Source organism: Trematomus bernacchii, unplaced genomic scaffold (assembly GCF_902827165.1).
Source record: "Trematomus bernacchii unplaced genomic scaffold, fTreBer1.1, whole genome shotgun sequence".
NCBI lineage: Eukaryota > Metazoa > Chordata > Actinopteri > Perciformes > Nototheniidae > Trematomus > Trematomus bernacchii.
This window is the reverse complement of record NW_022987342.1, coordinates 8,600,941-8,620,476: the sequence shown is the minus strand read 5'-3', so window position 1 is coordinate 8,620,476 and position 19,536 is coordinate 8,600,941. Positions and strand designations below refer to the sequence as shown.

Below are 19,536 nucleotides of genomic sequence, written 5' to 3'. Positions count from 1 at the left end.
GCGCCCAGCCAATCAGAACTGGGGCACTTTTTTCCCCCAGGAAAGTACCATCTCTCAGCAGGCACTAAAAATGGGGGTAAAAGTTCCCGAGATGAAGTGCTCTTTTTGGTGTGAACGCGACATAAGGGGTACTAACGGAACTAAACGCGAAAAGTACGGTGAAAAGTAAGATACACCATGCTTTACAAAAGAAAAGGAAATAACGCCGTCCAACAAAGCTTTGCGGCCCCAATATCTAAAGTGATGCACCATTCGGCTGTTCACCGAATCATCTGATCATGACCGACAATCACAGATGCTTATTGAGTGTTTTCCATCTTTCACGTATGTAGATGCGCTTTCAGACGCTCATCTTAAGAGGATTGTAGTTTTCCCACAGAGGACAGGCTGTGCCGCATCATTATTCATGACATTTTACTAATGAATGTCAAAGGAAAGTGAAGTTGGAAATTGTAAAAGCCATACAGTAGGAGGGGATTGTTTTGACTATTCGATCGCAGCCACTGTCTGTTATCCCTTATCTTTTAAGCTAGCATAACCATCAGCTCAAAATTCTACTTAAGAAGACAAATTCATCCATATTCCACATGGATGATCTCAGGTGGTTTATTGAAGTTTCTTCTAGCATCATCAGGTTTTACGACTTTGGTTAGTGACAAAAACATTTAAAAACGTATAACATTGCTGTCAGTTGTATTATGTGTTTGGTGCAGCTGTATGTAGTGGTGCAAGCTAGTAGAGGAGGTAACCATAGAAACAAAACGTAACTAGCAGTCTCACTGCAAGGGTCTTTGCACAACTTCGTGGTGAGCAAAGAGAAAATTGCTTATCATGCGGAATTCAGCAAAAGACACAAGTTGTATGCATCTAGTGTTGTTTTCTATGACGTTTTCTACGGTAATAAAGTGTGCATAAGTAGCTTTTGCTAAAAGTCAGTAATGTAATGAGATTGCAATATTTTGAATCTTAGATAATGTATGATGATACATATCTTAGAGCCAGATTCCTAAAACACAGCACTCTCACTGTCCGACATGCTAGCTTGATGCTAACTGCTGTGCTCTCATGTTCAAGTGAGGTAAACGCTTCGATTTGTAACAATTCAGCAACACGACAGCCTGAGAGTCGAAATGAGCTTTGAATGACTGGTGCCAAGACAAACAACAAACAAAGTGTGACCAGGAAGCAACAAAGCAGACGGCAACAAACACAGAAGCAGAATCAGCTACAGCGGGGATGAGGTGAGTGTGAGAGGGGGGGAGGGTTTGGGAAGGTTTCTCACATTGTTGGAGCGCAGAGAGACCCGCCCTCCGCAGCGAGCACAGAATTTGGTCTGGCAGTAGGAGCAGAGGTGGCCACAGCCGTCTGCAAACTTGGTCTTGCGGCAGATCCCGCAGGTGGGCGCGTCGTCTTTCAGCTGCGGGGGCTGGCGCCGGGTATCCCCCCCGATGCGACGCACCTCCTGTTTGTAGCTCTCAAACTGCTGGTGCAGTGTTCTAAGAGGAATCAGAAAGGTTGCCCATTAGTGGAACATCACAAACTTTTTATACTTGAGAAACTTTAACCTCCAGCGCTCTTCAGACAGATCTTCCTCTCTAAATACCCTCACATTCAGAATAACAAAAGGACGTGGGGAAACGTCTGAATAACTGAATAAATAACAAAGGCGATGTTCTGCATACACATGTTTGAGAACATTCCAGCGAGATAACTGGCAATTACAGCACCACTTGAAAGGTGCCTTTCAAAAAAAATCCGCAATTAAATAAAACTTCAGCTCAGTTTTGCTCTCAGCCTTTCCCCTCCCTGCTTCCCGGGATGCCTATGATGGAAATAACCAGAGTGTGAATTGCAAATCAGGCCATGTGAAAACACCCTCGATGTTGTTTCAACAGAAGTGTCAAAGGAATAGAGCATTAGCATACCATGGCTCTCATATAGGGGACCCAGACAGCCACTTTAATTACCTCGCTGAGTGAGGGAGAGAGGACGGAGATGGAGCTGCTTTCTCAGCTTTTTGCAGCCTATTTGTGGAGGCAGTCACACTTTAGTGAAGTCTCTGGCAGCAGCACACTGGCTTTACACTCTGCAAGTTATTTGTCCAAAGGTATTTATCATGATAATGCAGTGCACCGGCATTCACTCGTACCTTTGTGGAGTTAAAGATGATAAATGAATGCTGAAGATAAGAAAGTGGAAGGTTGGTTAGCAATAAACTGAACACCTCCTGCACACTGTTTAATGATTCAGAGTGAGAAAAATCAGCGCCATTTCTGAAATATGACTGAAGATCCCAAACTAACATTCAACGCCCTTTTTTGTGCCGAATTCCAAAATCATTGGACTGATGATAAGGTAGGTCACCTGGATCCATTGAAAGCAGACATGTCCTCCTTAGTTGCTGGGTAGAAAACAGCTGGAAAACATAACACCTGATCTGTTGTCAGCTGATTCTGGTGATGGGAAAAATCAAACTGAAAGCCCTCATCCACCATGACCTATCTGAAGTCCAGGAGAGATGTCTTTAGAAATACTATTCAGATGAATAAACGACTGTCTTCCTGTCAAGATGAAATGTTATCCGATTCCCAAAAAGTATTTATTTCCAAGTTTCCAAATCCAGGAAATGAGTTGACAGAAACTGTTACATTCCTCCTATATTTCTTGCTATCTCTTAACATTGCTGGAACAGACACAGAGGCACAGGGAGGTGAGTAGAGCACTGAGATACATTCAGCCAATCAGCTGACAGAGTTCATTTTATGACGTAGAATGTAAAAAACAAAAAGGTAAGGAATAAGTAATGGAAAAATACACATTGATGTCAAGGTTAGAAAATGATTTGTAAAACACAGCTTTATATGAATAATATCACATCTTATATACCTTTTTATCAAATATTTGGTGAGTAATGTTTAAGATCAAATGCTGAAGGTATGTAGTGCCTGAAGGGGGCTTTACAACCAGCTGTAATAACCTAAAGGCTCATGATCAAAGCTTCTGTGGCAACTATTATGCAGAGCAAGGACAATACAATGACATAATGAAGATCATCACTGTTAAATGAGAGCATCCTTTTATACCTTCACACCCATTCTGATCTTTTTAACATACCCAGTTTGGACTGTGCTAGACTGGGGAAGAAGGTTTTAAAATAATTAAGTATAGACTGTTATAAAGCAGCCACTAGAATAGTAGAACTGCAGTCCTCCAGACACACCCAGATGTTTCAAGTGACTGCACATGCAGACATACTGAGAGAATCTGAATTGTTGTCTTGTTTTCACTCCAAACTGTTAGTATTTGACTAATAGTACAAACAAATGACAAATGGATAACCTCAGGTAAACTGATTCATACGTCATTTAAAATGGGGAAACAACATGACACCGCCGCGGCAGCAACGTCATAAACATGACCTCTGACCCCCAGGAGCCATCTATCCTGCCAATAGGAGTCCAGGAGCTGAGCCAAGCCCAGGCGCCATGGGAACAGCTGTCAGAAACAGAGGGTGCACAGCCGGTTGTCATGGTAACGTGGTGGCGTCAAGCGCTGGGTGTCAGCGGGTGTCAGTGCACCAGCTGTTCCTGTTCTTAGAGCCACGGATTCATCAGTATTTCTGCCACTTCTACACATTCAGCAGACATGCACCACTAAAGCTGCATGGGGGGACTTTTTAATATAAAAATAAGTCTGTGTTCTCGGCTTAAATCCTTTGAGATTTTGGGAGGGTCTCATTATCTTTGAAAATCTCTAGATATAGCCTGGTGACATTTTTATTTTAGGTTTCCTGCCTCTTTGGGATAAAAAAAACAAAGGGGACAATTCAGCCAAAAACTGACACACCGCTTGAATGACACAGACATTTACTTTATGAATACATAAATACAAAATATAGAGTGTTCACCAAACATGTGCAAACTCTTTGTCACACACAGACACCAGCTAAAGTGTCAAATCCACAACATATTGAAAGATGATGTGACAAGCCAGATTCATCCTATCTGCATCAGCACACAGGTTCCATATTTATCATAACTCCTATACTACATTTGTATCATGAACACTACCTTAATGTTAACCTTAACCGTGACTCAGCAGGGACCCACACGGGTAAAAACATAATCTGTGTGTAAGTACAGAAGGAATCACTTTCCTTCAGGTAAGGACATGCTGTCTGTGCTCACTCTGCTGTGTGTTCATTGATGGCCGGCCTGAACCTGCTGCCTCCTCAGGGGTCAGCCACCAGGCCTGGATCACAGATGGTAAAGGACTACATCATTTTTGGTGCAGCCGACTGACTATTTCTTCGGTCAATTTCCTTCAAAAACTATTTGACAATATTTGCTTTGCTTGAGACCTGCATAGCGAAAGTCACAACACACACACCATTTCGTTTTTTACCTACATTTAGTTTAGTCTGAATCATACTGAGTCATCTTTCAAGTAAGCCAAAGAGATCAACTTAGTTGTCACTAACTTCACAGGCAAGTGTTTTCAGTGCAACATCTCTGAGAAGCCCACTGAATGCCACCTGCCCAGCAAACAGCAGGGAGACAAAGGTAGAAACGTACTTGTGTGTGTGTGTGTGTGTGTGTGTGTGTGTGTGTGTGTGTGTGTGTGTGTGTGTGTGTGTGTGTGTGTGTGTGTGTGTGTGTGTGTGTGTGTGTGTGTGTGTGTGTGTGTGTGTGTGTGTGTGTGTGTGTGTGTGTGTGTGTGTGTGTGTGTGTGTGTGTGTGTGTGTGTGTGTAGTGGAACATTTAAGGCTAAAGACCAAGATATCTTTCTCAGGGGTTGGTGAAGACCATAACAAAGATCCAGGCAGTTGTGGAAAGTAACTAAGTATAGTTACTGAAGTATTGTGCTTAAGTATGTTTTTGACATATTTTTACTTTAGTACAAGTATATTATTCTGAAATGGGTCATGATTTTACTTAAGTATTTAAAGTGTATGCTAATTTCTGCTCCACTACAATTCAGAGGTACATTGTGTGCTCCAATACATTTATTTACTACCTCTAGTTACTTTACAGATGTGGATGAATGATGTGAAATATAATCAACTCTATAATCAGACTTTAGTTCCACCTGGAGTAAATTCACAAGCTACCCTGCAGTATACAAAGTCATTCAAACTAGCTGCACCTTTACCAGCTTTGAGAACACTTATCATATATACTTAAACATATCATATATATTATTCTGAAATGGACAATTCCGCATTATGAGTACTTTTACTTTTAGTAATTTAAGGATATGTTGATGCCAATACTTTTGTACTTGTGTAACATTGTGATTGCAGGACTTTTAATTGTAATTCTTAATTTACTAAAGTACAAAATATGGGTACTTCTTCACCTATGTCCAGCTCCACACAAAACCCAGGGGATTTCTGGATGTACATGTTGCTAGCCAGACGGCTAAGAAGACACAGCTTGTGGATAAACAGCTTTGGAGTTACCAAAGGTGAAAGCAGAGGTCCCATTTAGCTAACATCTTGACCAAGACCAAACTGTCATAGTCTCTTTACACAGAGGGAACACATGTAGCTGCTACATTGTACTGCCATGTGGTAAATGCTTATATGCTGCTCATGCTCTTTCTGCATATCATGTATTTATTTTGCTATGTATATAAATGTCATGTTCTTAAATGTTGTATGTGAGGGACTACGGATGGAAACTAGAAAATCCGGCATGTTTACGTTTTTAAAGCATTATTTGTTTTAAATGTTCATCAATGTGCACTGTCCCTCGTCAAATAAACGATTAAATGAACATGAAAAATATATTTAAGTATAAAAGACATGAGCAAGTGGATTTTGCATAATAGTTGACCTTTAAGTAAAAGTACAAAAGTATCAGAATCTAAATATACTTAAAGTATCAAATGTAAAAGTATTCCTTATGCGTAATGGATCATTTCAGAATCTTCAAAATTCCCTCTGAAACTCACTCCCACAACCCATCAGAGACTGCACTGACCTCACCATCTTCAAAACACGTACAAAAACTCACCTCTTCAAACTGGCTTTTAAGGTGTGATTGTTGTTATATTACTCGATTTTAATGTGACTTTTACTATATTTATTTGTTGTCCTTTTGTACCTCTGCAAAGCGACTTTGAGCACCTGTAAAAGCACTTACAAAATAAATGTATAAATAGACGTCAAAGTTTATTTAATAATTTATTTTTATTTTGTATTAGCTAATAATCTAAACCTAGAAAGTAACTAGTAACAAAAGCTGTCAAATTAATGTGGTGGAGTAGAAAGTACATTAGTGGCTTCTAGATGTGTTGGAGTCTTTATATATACAGTCTGTCTATGGTTGGAGTAGAAGTATAAAGTAGTATACACTGAGAAAACTCAGGTAAAATACAAGTAGCTCAACATTGTACTTAAGTACGCCTACTTGAGTAAATGTACTTTGTTACTATCCACCACAGTATTACAGTATTTATGCTGGTTTCACTTTCACTCAAAATCTCAAAACCTATCATCGTTAGCGATATAGCTTGAAAGAAAACCGATAAAAGTGCCACCTGTGCTTCCATTGTTGATGTTGTGCTTGTCTGAGTTAGCATGTTTGTCCACAGCAACTGTTCCTTTGCTGCTAACGTCCACTTCCCAACGACAACACCTGCAACACGTATGAAAGTCGTCCTCTCTGCCTTTTGTGATTAATCCATGCTGGCTCGACAAGTTGGGGTAAAAGGAAGTCATTCGTTTCTGCATTGCTGTGGTTTAACCTACTGTACCGATCACGACCCTCGCATTTTAAACTGTCCAAAATAAGACGCTTCATCTGTACCGCTAACTAGTGGAGATGAGCTAGTCCGCTAGCACTACTTTTTGACACAGTGCTGTGACGTTGACTCAAGAAGCACATGGCTAATTTGTTTACGTTTATTAACCAATGAAATACAAGCTCTTTATTTGACACAGCTTTCAGCCAATCATTTGTAAGATTCATAGGTCATAAGAATACGTAATAGAAGTGCTGCCTAGATTTGTTTATTGGTTACGATTTAGGCTACTTTTTGTTTTACTTCCTTTTTTAAATATTATCTTTTTTAAATGCAGGATGTGTTTAGGGGGAACTAGCAATTGTTACTGATTACAGTTTAGAGTTACTCTCCTAACCCTGTTCACAATTATCAGAGGCGAGAAGTACTCAGATCTTGTACTTGAGTAAAAGTAGAAGTACCAGAGTGCAGGAATACTCTGTTACAGTAAAAAATCCTGTAATCAAAATGTTACTGAAGTAGAGGTACAAAAGTATTAGTATAAAAATACACCTAAAGTACCAAAAGTAAAAGTAGTCATTGTGCAGATTGGTCCATTTCAGAATAATATATATGATATATTTTATAATGATTGATCATTAAAGTGTTCTCAAAGCTGGTAAAGGTGCAGCTAGTTTGAATGACTTTGTATACTGCAGGGTAGCTTGTGAATTTACTCCAGGTGGAACTAAAGTCTGATTTAACACTTGATTATATTTCACATCATTCATCCACATCTGTAAAGTAACTAAAGGTAATAAATACATGTAGTGGAGTAAAAGTACACCATTAACTCTGAACTGTAGTGGGGTAAAAGTACAAAGACTGGACTTACAAACCTAAAACCTGAGAGATTGCCATCCTAGTTATTACTACTCATTATTTTTTTTAAGTAACCTATAAGCTCAACTGCAACTTGTTTATTATCTGACACAGTTAGCATGTGTCCGTCTTAGTGGTGTGAACGGTCTGAACTGGGACTGTCTCTCTCTTGGTCAACACCAGGGCCAGCAGGGACAGCCACAGATGGGTTAGCCCTGCTTGGCCTTGTCAAAACAAGTGTGCGAAAATGACACAAAGTTACATACACTCACATACACACATAGGCAAGTATAAACAATGACACAGACAGAAAACCCACATATACGCACACGTATGGGTTTGCCTCGCCTAGGGCCTTGCATTTGCAGCTCAGCATGTCCAAGGACTACCTCCCTCCCTCTCTCTTGTTCTGTTTATCTCTCCCTCTTGTGTCTCCACTCTCTTCACCAGTCATTGGTGTGGAGTTGTTCATTAGCACTGCTATGAATTCATTGCCCAAGGATGGAGAGGGAAAAGCTGTGCGTGTGTGTGTGTGTGTGTGTGTGTGTGTGTGTGTGTGTGTGTGTGTGTGTGTGTGTGTGTGTGTGTGTGTGTGTGTGTGTGTGTGTGTGTGTGTGTGTGTGTGTGTGTGTGTGTGTGTGTGTGTGTGTGTGCGCGTGTGTGTGTGTGAGTAGGGCAGAACTATTTATGTCTCATCAGCTGATTCCTGGTGACGGCTTGCAGAAGACTCCGTTGGAGAAGACACAAGAAGTTAGAAAATAAGGGTTGGCGATAACATTTTGTATCCATCCAATAGAAAGCAATTCTAGACCTCTAGAAACTCATTTCAGTCAGACAACTCACGTGTTTCTTTAATATGTTTACTATAGCAGCATATAGTTTGAGTTTGGCGTCTAGGCTCGGGCCTCATCACTCCACAGATTTACAAAGAACATTGAGTGATGATTACTATCCCCCCGAGCCTACAGGTGGAGCTGGGGTGGAAGCTGGGGTGGTGGTGGGTCAGGCGAGCAGCAGCAACGTGAAACACAGCAGCATGAACATGAACGTAGCAGTAGCAAGTGAACACAGCAGTGGCAGCAGCAGCATAGCGAGGCAGAGGCAGGACGACCTGGCAGCTTAAATAGAGTGGCATGTTTAGGAGAATGCGTTGGTTGGTTGTAAGAGGGACGAGGTGCGTCACGTGTTAATGTATCATTGGTGCTCGAGTTGACTGCCTGAACTAGCTCGCAGGCTTCGCCCCATTTGAGGTAATTGTATTTAACCTAAGTATTTTCATTTTATACTACTGTATACTTCTACTCTACTACATTTTGGAAGCCTTATTACTCCACTACGTTTATTTTACAGATGTTTTTACTTGTTACACACGATACTTAAGATAATATGATTATTTGGTATGGATGCCATCCAACATTATATTTAAGTATAACTAAAACTATGAGCGGGTTAACAGAAAATGTATTGGCAGCAATTCTGATACGATGTTTTTTGGCTCAACATTCAAGCTTCTTAAATGCTTTTGTTCAAAAATATTCAAAAATATTTTACTTAGGTACCATCCTCGATGCAGAACATTTACTTTAGTTAGTACTTTGACTGACATTTCTAAAAGCATTTTCCACCACTGGCTAAATCTGATTACTAAATGATTTGCCAAAGGTTAGCAAAGGAAAGGTTGGGGTTAAAAGTAAACAGGAAGAACAGGTGAGGAGTGATTTCTACATAGTCCTTGAAGTGTTCCCACCTCAAAAGGAGATGGGCGATGGAAAGAGAACAAGTGGAAAGGCAAAGGATGAACAAAGAGAGCCAAGACGGAAACAAGCGTGGGCCAGAGACCGGCGGAGGAGAGAAGCCGATGCATCCGGAGCCACTCTATAAATACCATGAGGAGAGGAGTCCATGATGGAAAGAGGATGGAGACAGGATGATGGGAAGAGGAAGGGAGGAAGGAGAGGAGGAGGAAAAGGAAAGGAATACAGCAACAGTTTCTAAAAGCAGGAACGTTTGTCATTTACTGGAAATGACGATTGAAGTTATGTGTCAAAAATGAACAAAAATGGTGTTTGGTGTGTGAAAGTAATGAAAAGAAGAAAGGAGAGCAACAGACGGGAGCTTAACCAAATGCAAACATCTTCTTTGTTTCTTATTTGCCTGCCATGACGACTACTTTCCACATTTGTCTCCCTCCACTGTCAAAAGGCTATAAAATGGTACTAACGTCATAATGCAAGCAGAAATAAAGCACCCAGATGGCCAGTGTGTGTATCTAACTATAGGGCAGCCATTTCTCAAACAATCTGGTCGATCCTCCCTGGCTCAATGTCTTGGGTTCTTTCAAGGAACCAATGTAACAGCACCATCTGACTGCTGTCGTCACATGAAGCTGCAGGTTTAGGATGCAATCTTCAACAAAAGTAAATCTAACCTGCTGTGTTCTCTATCATTTCATTTTGAGGAGAATCTGGATTTCATGGCGTCTACTCTAGAAGATAGATTTCCTTTTCGTACAAAGGTTACATTCATATACGACTAAACTTTGTTCTTCAACTGATTTTAAAACTAACACAAATGTTCTCCCAGATTCAAACTAATGACCTTTACACATTAACATCTCCTGGGAGAGTGTCTTGCACCTGGTTACCCAAATATCCACCGCAACCTCTTTCATACACGCACTTAATAGATGCATTGTTAAATATCAAAAACAACTTGTGGGAGTCATGTGAAGCACACTATTTATATTTCCCTTGAATTCAGCGTGACATATTGGATGTGTTAACAAAGATTGGATAAAGTTAAGTAATGTAGGTTTCAACATTTTCTCACAACATGCATTTGTTTGGTGTTGAGTTAGTCCTTTAGCCTGTTAGCTTTAGCCTGTCCTCAGCCCATAGAGTGGTGCAGTAATGAGTCCTAAAACAAGGAAACGTCTTAGCATTTACCCACTCCTGGTGCCCTTGTCTCGAGGTCAGTGGTTTTTGAACGTGATTGTGGTTAGAAGCCTGAAATAAGATATTTTCACGTTTTGTTCTTCGATATATAAAACATGCCAGTATTTACCCCACATGCAACCATAATATAGTTCGTTCATAGCCTAACGCTAGCCTTTTATTTCTGCTTGCATTTATCCTTCGAAAATGACAAAGAGGTTTTAAAATGTAGAGATTATCCTGCTGAACAAAACATGTTAAGTATCATAAAGGTGTGTTTGCCACGGAGCTTCTTTTCTGCAATACACCCAAATCAAACGGGGAAATCCCATTGCGCTTCAATGCTAACTTCCAAGTCAGCCTACAAAGAAACATCACCACTGCACCACTCTGTAGCCTCAGCCTCTCCCATATAGCCACTGCTTGGATATTGATAACTCTTTTTAGTGATGTTGTGGGTGTTTTATCCGTATTTATAGAGCAGAGTGCTTTTTTTGGCATGGATCTTTGTGTCTATCACTCTATCTCTCTCTCTGTATTCATCTATTTTTTTTCATTTATATACCTCTTACTCTTCCTCCTTATTTCCTTATTTCCCTATCCTCTTTATAGCTATCTCTTATCTTCAACACTTTACATTGAATTCCACTCTTTCAAAGCCAAGTAATTGATACAAATGTTCTCTTCCACATCGCTGCATATGTGCAATTCAATTTGTACTGTCCTCTTCTTCCGTCTCCTTCTCTCCTAAATAAGAAGCCACACATACACAAAGCCTGTGACCTCACACAGCCTGTGACCTCACACAGCCTGTGACCTCACACAGCCTGTGACCTCACACAGCCTGTGACGTCACCTCACACAGCCTGTGACGTCACCTCACACAGCCTGCCGGGTGATGTAAGTCATGAATGGAGATGGTGGTGTAGTATTTGTAGAGTAATTATGTGTGACCTCTAATCCCCTCACTATCCCAGCAACCCTGGCTAGCACTCCTCTGTTGCCTCCCTCCTTCTTCTTCACTTCATTTTCCATGCCCCCCCCCCCGACCTCCACATGCCGAGCTACACATAAAATAAATTGTAGTGTTGATTTGTTTCGCAATCATCACTGCTAGCATCATGGCTAATAAGTTCCAAATGTTGTGCTTGAAAAGTGAAGTGGTTTGTGGGGCTGTCCCGAATACCATTTTTCGGGCTCCGGATATTCGGTAGTAATCAGCAGCGAATATTCGAATATTCAATAAATTAAATTTGGCAGCCGAATAGTACTCCAACGAACGAATATTCGGATATTCGGATATTCGGGTCCAGCCCTAGTGGTTTGTATTTAGTGATTGTTTTGTTCCCGCTTTAATGACATTTCAGTGGTGTACAAGTTGTTAGTCTTGTAATACACACATTTGACTTTCAGTAGGAGGGTTTTATTTTGTGTTACTAATGTGTTCTTTAAAGAAGACGCAACATGCTTTTTGATAAGGGAGCAAGACAAACTAAAGTGATAATTAGGGTTTAGTATTTTTGGGCTTCCCTTTGAGGAACCAAAACAGCTCATGGTTGGTAAAAAACTGGTCTGAAGGAGGCAGCGGTTACAATACAGTTAATCAATACAGTTTAAGTACAATAACATCATATAATTAAGCACATAGAGAGATGTTGACTAGTCTTGTTAAACAATAGCATGTTATAATTGTCAATGTGAGAATGTTAGCATGCTAATGTCAGCGTTTTGCTCAAAATACAATTGTGGAAGTGCTTCAGACTATTCATAGTTCTATGGAATTCAGTGTGATATATTGGATGAATAACAGTCTCTTTACCAGAAAGTATAAAGTAGGTTTCAAAATGTTCCCACAACATGCATTTCTGATGATTTTGGAAGGATGATAGAGGCTTCGGCTGACTTGGTTAGAGTGGTTAAGATGCTAATGAATCAAAATTGTGACCTGCTCATCTGCAGAGCCAGACACACAATTCAAACTCAATTCAACTCCTCATAGCACAGTATGTTGTTACATTAAACATAATCTAATCTAAGCATATCAGACATTTTGACTTGTCCTGTTAAACAATAGCATGTTACGATTGTAAATGTGAGCAATTGAGCAAGTTAGCATGTTAGCGTTTGGCTCAATAACTATTTGTGGAAGTCATGCTCATCAGACTATTCATATTTCCATTGAATTCAGTGAAACATATTCTATACATTACAAAGAACATTCTCTTTACAAGGATTTACCAAAATGCGTTTCAGATGATTTAGTAAGGATACTAATCGGGACTTTAGCTGAGTGTGTTGGGCTAGTTCAGGTGCTAAAAAAAACATTTTCTATAAAAATGATGAGAGCTGCTAATCGGCTATGAAATACGGCCAGAAAACAAAACATCAAAATAACCATATAGAGACATTTTTGTAACATGGGGCTACACATGAGTCAGCCGCTCCGGATATAACCCCATCTCCTCTGACCACAAACACAGACTGAGGAGGGAGGAGGGAGGAGGGAGGGAGGGAGGAGGGAGGAGATGTAGAGAGCCCGGTCAGCCCAAGTAGAATGCATTCTCATTCAACTTTAATGCTGGGGAGGTCTGAGAGCACTAAAGAGGCACTGAGCTCGCTCAGGTCTCTCACTCTCAACACACTCACTCTGACTCCCACCCAGCCACACCACCTCCCCCCCTCCTCCGTCACTGTCCCACACAGTGTCCACTATCTGTTTCTGCTGGAGCTAATGATCAACCAAATCTGCACAGCTGTATAAACATACAGTTTCCCAAACTGCACAATGAAGTCAAAGACCAAAGCTTGCGCACAGGTTAAAGGACTTGTGCTCTTTTAGAGAAAAGAGAAAACAATAGCAGTCCAAGAATATATCATAGTTTTGATTTACGCGGGGGACACGTCTCCACCACTTTTTCAAAGTATATTTGTTAGAAATGTTCTTAAAAATAACATGCACAGAGAAATCTTATAAATGAGAAAGGGTTATTTGCACAACATGTACAATCTCCAGAACAGTTGGTCTGTTCACACTTGGTGGGTGTATCTCTGGGGACCCAAGTGGACTTGCGACACATTTAATATTAGTAAGCTTTGAATAGAAAATAGAATAGCAAACCTGGCTCCCGCTCTGCAGACGCGCGGCACAGGCACTGCAATAGTTGAATAAACTATTGAGCTAGAATAGCCTCAGATTTGCAAACACATTAAGATCTTTGTGTCTTACAGCGACTTAATACTTCATAACTTAGATGACCAAATATGTATATATGCTGACAGTTATTTTACTCTTATTTTTACTCATCTCCTATTTCATAGTCTTTTATTATTATTATCATTATTATTTAAAAAAAATTCTTGATTTTATTTTTGATTAGATTAATCTGTGTGAATCTGTGCTGTCCTGTTTTTTCACGCTCACCCTGTTGCTGTTTGTACAACTGAATTTCCCCACGGGGATTAATAAAGGTCCATCTTATCTTATCTTATCTTACTGTACTGAGCAGCCTGCTGAAGTACTTTCTCATGTCTCCACCTCCCTTTCTCCCAAGGACATACTGCAGTTTGTGCAGCTATGTATGTTGGCCTACTCTACTGCACTTTTCTTTTTAACGTTTGTAGCTAGATAACAACATGCGCTATAATCTTATGACGATGTGACCAGCTCAGTAACCGCATAATTATCATATTGGACAAATCATTTAAAGCGTGGAGGCATGTCAGAGTAGAGGCATACCATTTCTTTTTTTTTAAAAGAGCACAATATGTCATTTTAAAGTAACTCCGACCGATGTGTCTCAAACTGGCAACAACAAAAAAGCATCTTAGGAGAAGACAATAAACTGCCTTTCTTAATATATTTTCAGTATGAGAAAATAAGGACCTTTTTGAACATTAAAGTAAAGGCACTAAATACTAATATATCAACTTGAAAATGAGCATAATATGTCCTCTTTGAATTGTGTTAATGTTACCCCTTGAGTTTATTTGAAAAAACATAAATAATGTGCGTGTTACCAATTCAAGTATTTCAATGAAGTTGGTCCAACTATTGTATTTTTTCAGTGTTAACAAACTAGGAAGCAAACGCAAGATGCAGCTTTATGAGACATGCTGCAAAGATGACAGAAATGTAGACAAAACAAGAATGCACACACACACACACACACACACACACACACACACACACACACACACACACACACACACACACACACACACACAAATCCCACTGGCTTTCATTCCTCCAGGTGTTACAGACACACCCGACTGCTTTTGAGTTATTTTAATTCAGAGCAAAGTGTGAAGATTCAATCCAGCACACTCTAAACACACTCTAAACACACACACACACACACACACACACACACACACACACACACACACACACACACACACACACACACACACACACACTATCTCCAGCTGTCTGTGAAAAGAGTGGCTGCAAAGCAACAGGACAGTCTGTACAGTAACAGAGGCGTTCTGTCTTTGCAGGACTGACTTTCCTTCTGCGAGCGTTCATCCTCACACCGAGAGAACAGCAACACCATCTGTGTGTGTGTGTGTGTGTGTGCTGCATTGTGGGTGCTGCCTCTCACAAGTACTGCAGTACACATGCTGCATGGACTGTACAGATACTTTGTGTATGTGAGGCTGTGGATTGTGTGTGTGTGTGTGTGTGTGTGTGTGTGTGTGTGTGTGTGTGTGTGTGTGTGTGTGTGTGTGTGTGTGTGTGTGTGTGTGTGTGTGTGTGTGTGTGTGTGTGTGTGTGTGTGTGTGTGTGTGTGTGTGTGTGTGCGCGTGTGTGTGAGAGTGCAGGTATGTGTACACCTTTGAAAAATAGGAGCGGTTACTCGTTTCCATTAGAAATCAAATGCACACGTTACACCCACACGGACACCGTTTCATAATGTAATACTTGAATTCAACAGTGGGCCAAACTGAAACAGGTTAACAAGAGAAAAAGAGGTGGAGAACATCAACAGCAGCCAGTGGACTGAATATTTAAATATTTCAGGAACTGCTTCCAAGTGTGTGCTATTTTCAGACCTGATCCATAATTCAACATTAGCATTTTTCTTGCTGAAACCTTATCCAGATTGCTTTAGTAAGAATCGGTTTCACTAGTGAAAACATTTGGTAACTTGTCATAATGCTAGCTGTTACTGTTTAAGACAATACACTGTGAAAACTATGCTATCAGGAAAAAGGATTTGTACAAACGAGAGAGATATTTATTAAAACAAGTTTAGTGGACAAAACGTCTGCTGTTGGATAAACGCTAACATGCTAACAAAAAAAAGATTTCAATTCTTCATGCAGAAAAAGTATTTATGCTTTAAAAAGGCCATTTCACACATTCCCTCTTATTAAAGTGAAATGTGTAGCAAACAGTTGTGCACTTTTACATTTAGCAATATTAGCATTTTGAACGTGAAACACAACATTCCTTGGTTTCAAACAATGAATCAGTATATGTATATATATCAGCCTATAATAATACTGTCAATTAAAATGTGTAAATAACTCATATGCCAACAATCAATGTCCTTAATGGTGTGAATAAATCCAATAAAGTTGCGCTGTTCAAATTTGACTCAGACATTTGGAGATTAAGGAAAGCTAATAACTACAGCATAAGGATATTGTTTAAAAATCAAAGAGTATATTTGCCCAGCACTATCAGAGCTATTCATATCATTTGAATTTATGACACATTTTCAGAGAATCAGCAGAAATGTAGAAACAGCTGTTTGCTGCTTGCATGGCTCTGTCTCATATTCACATCCCTGATACGAGAGGAAAGGAAGTCGAACTTAAAGGGCCCATGTCATGCTTTTCTGGTTATTACCCGTCCCCTTGTGTGTTATGAAGGTTTTTATGCATGTAAACGGTCTGCAGAGTCAAAAACCCTCAAAGTACACCCTGTAGGGAGTAAAACTCTAACACAGAAAAGACCTGTCTATGCTGCCCCAGAAGGCCTCGTTGGAGATTTCTCATTTTCCATTGTTTGCTTCCTGGGTTCCGTGACGTGTGAATACCCAAATCAACAACAAATGACCGGATTGGCCCAAATGGACCAATCCGCGGAGCACCTCACACACCAGGATCCCTTGGCTAACTAACAGGGAGTCCCCATTGACTTGCATAGAGCTCCCTGGTTGGTAATAGACGAGTTGGGATGGCGGAGAAATGCTCTCCGCAGACCCATTCTCACAGCGTTATCAACCTTTTTCTTTCTCAATATCAAGCCACACTTATTGTTTTTACTTCGGCTGTGAGTGTTTGTGTGTGCTCAGGATGAGTTTCGCTGTGTCTCTCTGTATCGCCGACCCGGAAACCTGTCTGCTCCTCGCAGCAGCGAGCAGCAACGAGCCTTGCAACGTCCCGACCAATCAGAGCACACTGGGCTCACAGGGAGGGGGGTGCAGGAGCTCCAACAAGCCGTTTAGGACAGAGAGTGAATACACATACTTTACAGAGATGCTGTATGAGAAACCAATGTGAGTTTGGAAAATTGAACAATGTAAATCTATTCTAGTATACCTCAACAATGGAATTATGATCAGTAGAAATGGCCATGACATGGGACCTTTAAATTGTTTTTACCACTATGAAATGAAACCAGGCTAAGAAAGCGTGTCCGTCTATGGATCTACGTCGTGTTTCAATACACGAACAGTGCTGCACCTACGCAACAAACACCATCGAGCACACAGCAAAAAAAGTGATAAAACAATCAACTATAGAAGCAAAACTAGACCAATCAGATTCAACTATGTACATTCTCAGTTGGAGACGCTGACAGTACAATATCAACACTTACATAGCTAATGTGAACTTTGTGATGACTAGTTATTACCAGCAGTCCTTTAATAATACATAAGTAGATTTGATTCGTTGTTGATATATAACATTGATAAGAGCATCGTTAAACTATCTTTTAAAGATTAAAGAAAAATATATTTTTCTCCTGAGCCTAATCTTGACCTTGGCTAGCAAACTGCAGTGGACAGTAGCAGCCATATCAGACAGAAAGGGGGGGGGGGCTTTGATGCCCTCTATATGCACCCTGTAGCCTGCAGCCTGGGGGAGGCCTGCTGAAGAGATTAGGAGTGTGTTTGTGTGTGCATTTGTGTGTGTGTGTGTGTGTGTGTGTTTTGGGACCCCTCACAGAAGATCTTCCCACTCTTTGAGTCACCCCCTTTTCTCTCTTTTCCCCCCATTCTAATCCTTAAACCTCTTAATCCTCCCTCCTCTCCCTCCTCTCCCTCCTTCTGTGCCCTCGCTCCTGACTTCCTTCCTCTTCCGTCCATCTGGTGTCAAGGGGCCAACAAACACCTTGTGTCGGCCTCAGATCAAAACAAGGTTGAAGAATTTCAGAAATGTTAGAAAGAATAAAAGTAAAGCGAGATGTGAATTCCATTTGCGTACTATTATACTCATAGAGTGGTGCAGGAATGAGTCCTAAAACCTGGAAATGGGTTAGCATTTGACCACTTCCTGATTCCTTGTCTGGAAGTCTTTATTAGTTGTTGGTTAGATGCCTGAAATAAGATATGTGCTCAACAAAAGCATAGGAGATTTTCATAAATATTCCAATGATGAATGTCGGAAGTTGCTCTGCGTCATAAACAGTGACTGAGTGAGGCTACTACATGTCATCATGCTGAACATTAGCCACCTTCAGCTTAGCGGTGTCGATGCGCAGCCATGTGACCGTGATGTACGGTAGTTCCTTTATATCCTAACATTAGCTTTACACTTCTGGTGATTGCATTTATACGCTACGAGAATCATAAAGTGGGTTTAAATATTTGAAAAGGATCCTTCTGAACAAAGCGTGTAAGTATTATAAACGTGTGTTTGCCACATATCTTATTTCTGAAATATTCCCGAAATCCAATGGAAGAATCCCATTGCTTTTTCTGAGGAAGCACTTGTGATGCTGACTTCAGGAGCAACAATTCTACTCTATACTGGAATATAAGAGCAGATAAAAATATATAGGGTAACCATACCATACTGAAGATTACAGAAACACAATATTGAGAGTCTGAATATAGAAAACTAATCATATTTGACACAAAATCTATAGCAAAAGTTCGCCAAAGATCTTATTTTCTGCAATATTCCAGAATCCAAGAGAAGAATCCCATGGCTTTTTGAGCAGGGAGCTCTTGAGATGCTAACTTCCGGGTCGGCCTACAAAAACACGTCATCACTGCACCACTCTATAGCGTGTACATGCCTTAGCAACACAAGCAGGTGCCTCCATTAACCCCATCCGTCACTCCAGCACGTCCCAACCCGTCTGAAATGTCTACAGCCTCTCCGCCGAGCACATCAATATTTTACACATTGTTTCTATATTTACATTTTGGAAACCTCAAAAGGTCCCAGGGGCTGATGGGAGCTTTTGATTCAAGAGAAAATATGTCCTGCTGTGCTGTAAGAGTTTTCTACGTCACAGCATGGGAGAGGTTGGTCACTGCTGCAGTCAGCACTTCACTCACTCCCCTCTGCATGACTAACATCCTCTGGATTAGGAACTCAATGGAGGTTTATCAAGTCAATGGAGGGAGTCTCTGAAGTCTGTAGTGTATTAGAGGTGGACAAAGTGTTCGTTAGCACTTTGAATCAGTGAGTCCAGCTGCTGAATTCCCACAGCGAATGATTGGCCCAGAACCTGGTGTCCTGGCTCCGGGACACGTTGGTTTCTGCCAGGCTGGAGGGGGGTAACCTCGTGGCAGATAACATCCAGTATCAGTTTAACCTTATCACTGCCAGCTGCTCCGGTATCAGGCAGCTGGCCAGGGGAAGAGACCTGACGTCAGGAACAGAATGTTCATCGTCCACTGTTCATAACTACTCAAATGGGTTCTATGAGTTACGCTGAAAGGGTGGTTTGAAATATATTGCTTACAAGAAACTTTATCACAGAAATAATTAAGACGATGTATCAGGTTTAAACGAATGTAATTGTACACAG

The 19,536-nt window shown here is 40.7% G+C and overlaps 1 protein-coding gene across 5 annotated transcripts in view; it reads right to left on the bottom strand.

Annotated features, from left to right (window-relative positions):
• Window positions 1-19,536, bottom strand: part of rims1b (regulating synaptic membrane exocytosis 1b) — a 105,244-nt gene that overhangs the window by 81,987 nt on the left and 3,721 nt on the right. For all 5 annotated transcript variants that reach the window (XM_034130381.1, XM_034130390.1, XM_034130356.1 and 2 more), the window contains exon 2: window positions 1,283-1,496. In XM_034130381.1, coding sequence (XP_033986272.1) covers window positions 1,283-1,496 — 214 coding nt within the window. The remainder of the gene's footprint in view (window positions 1-1,282; window positions 1,497-19,536) is intronic.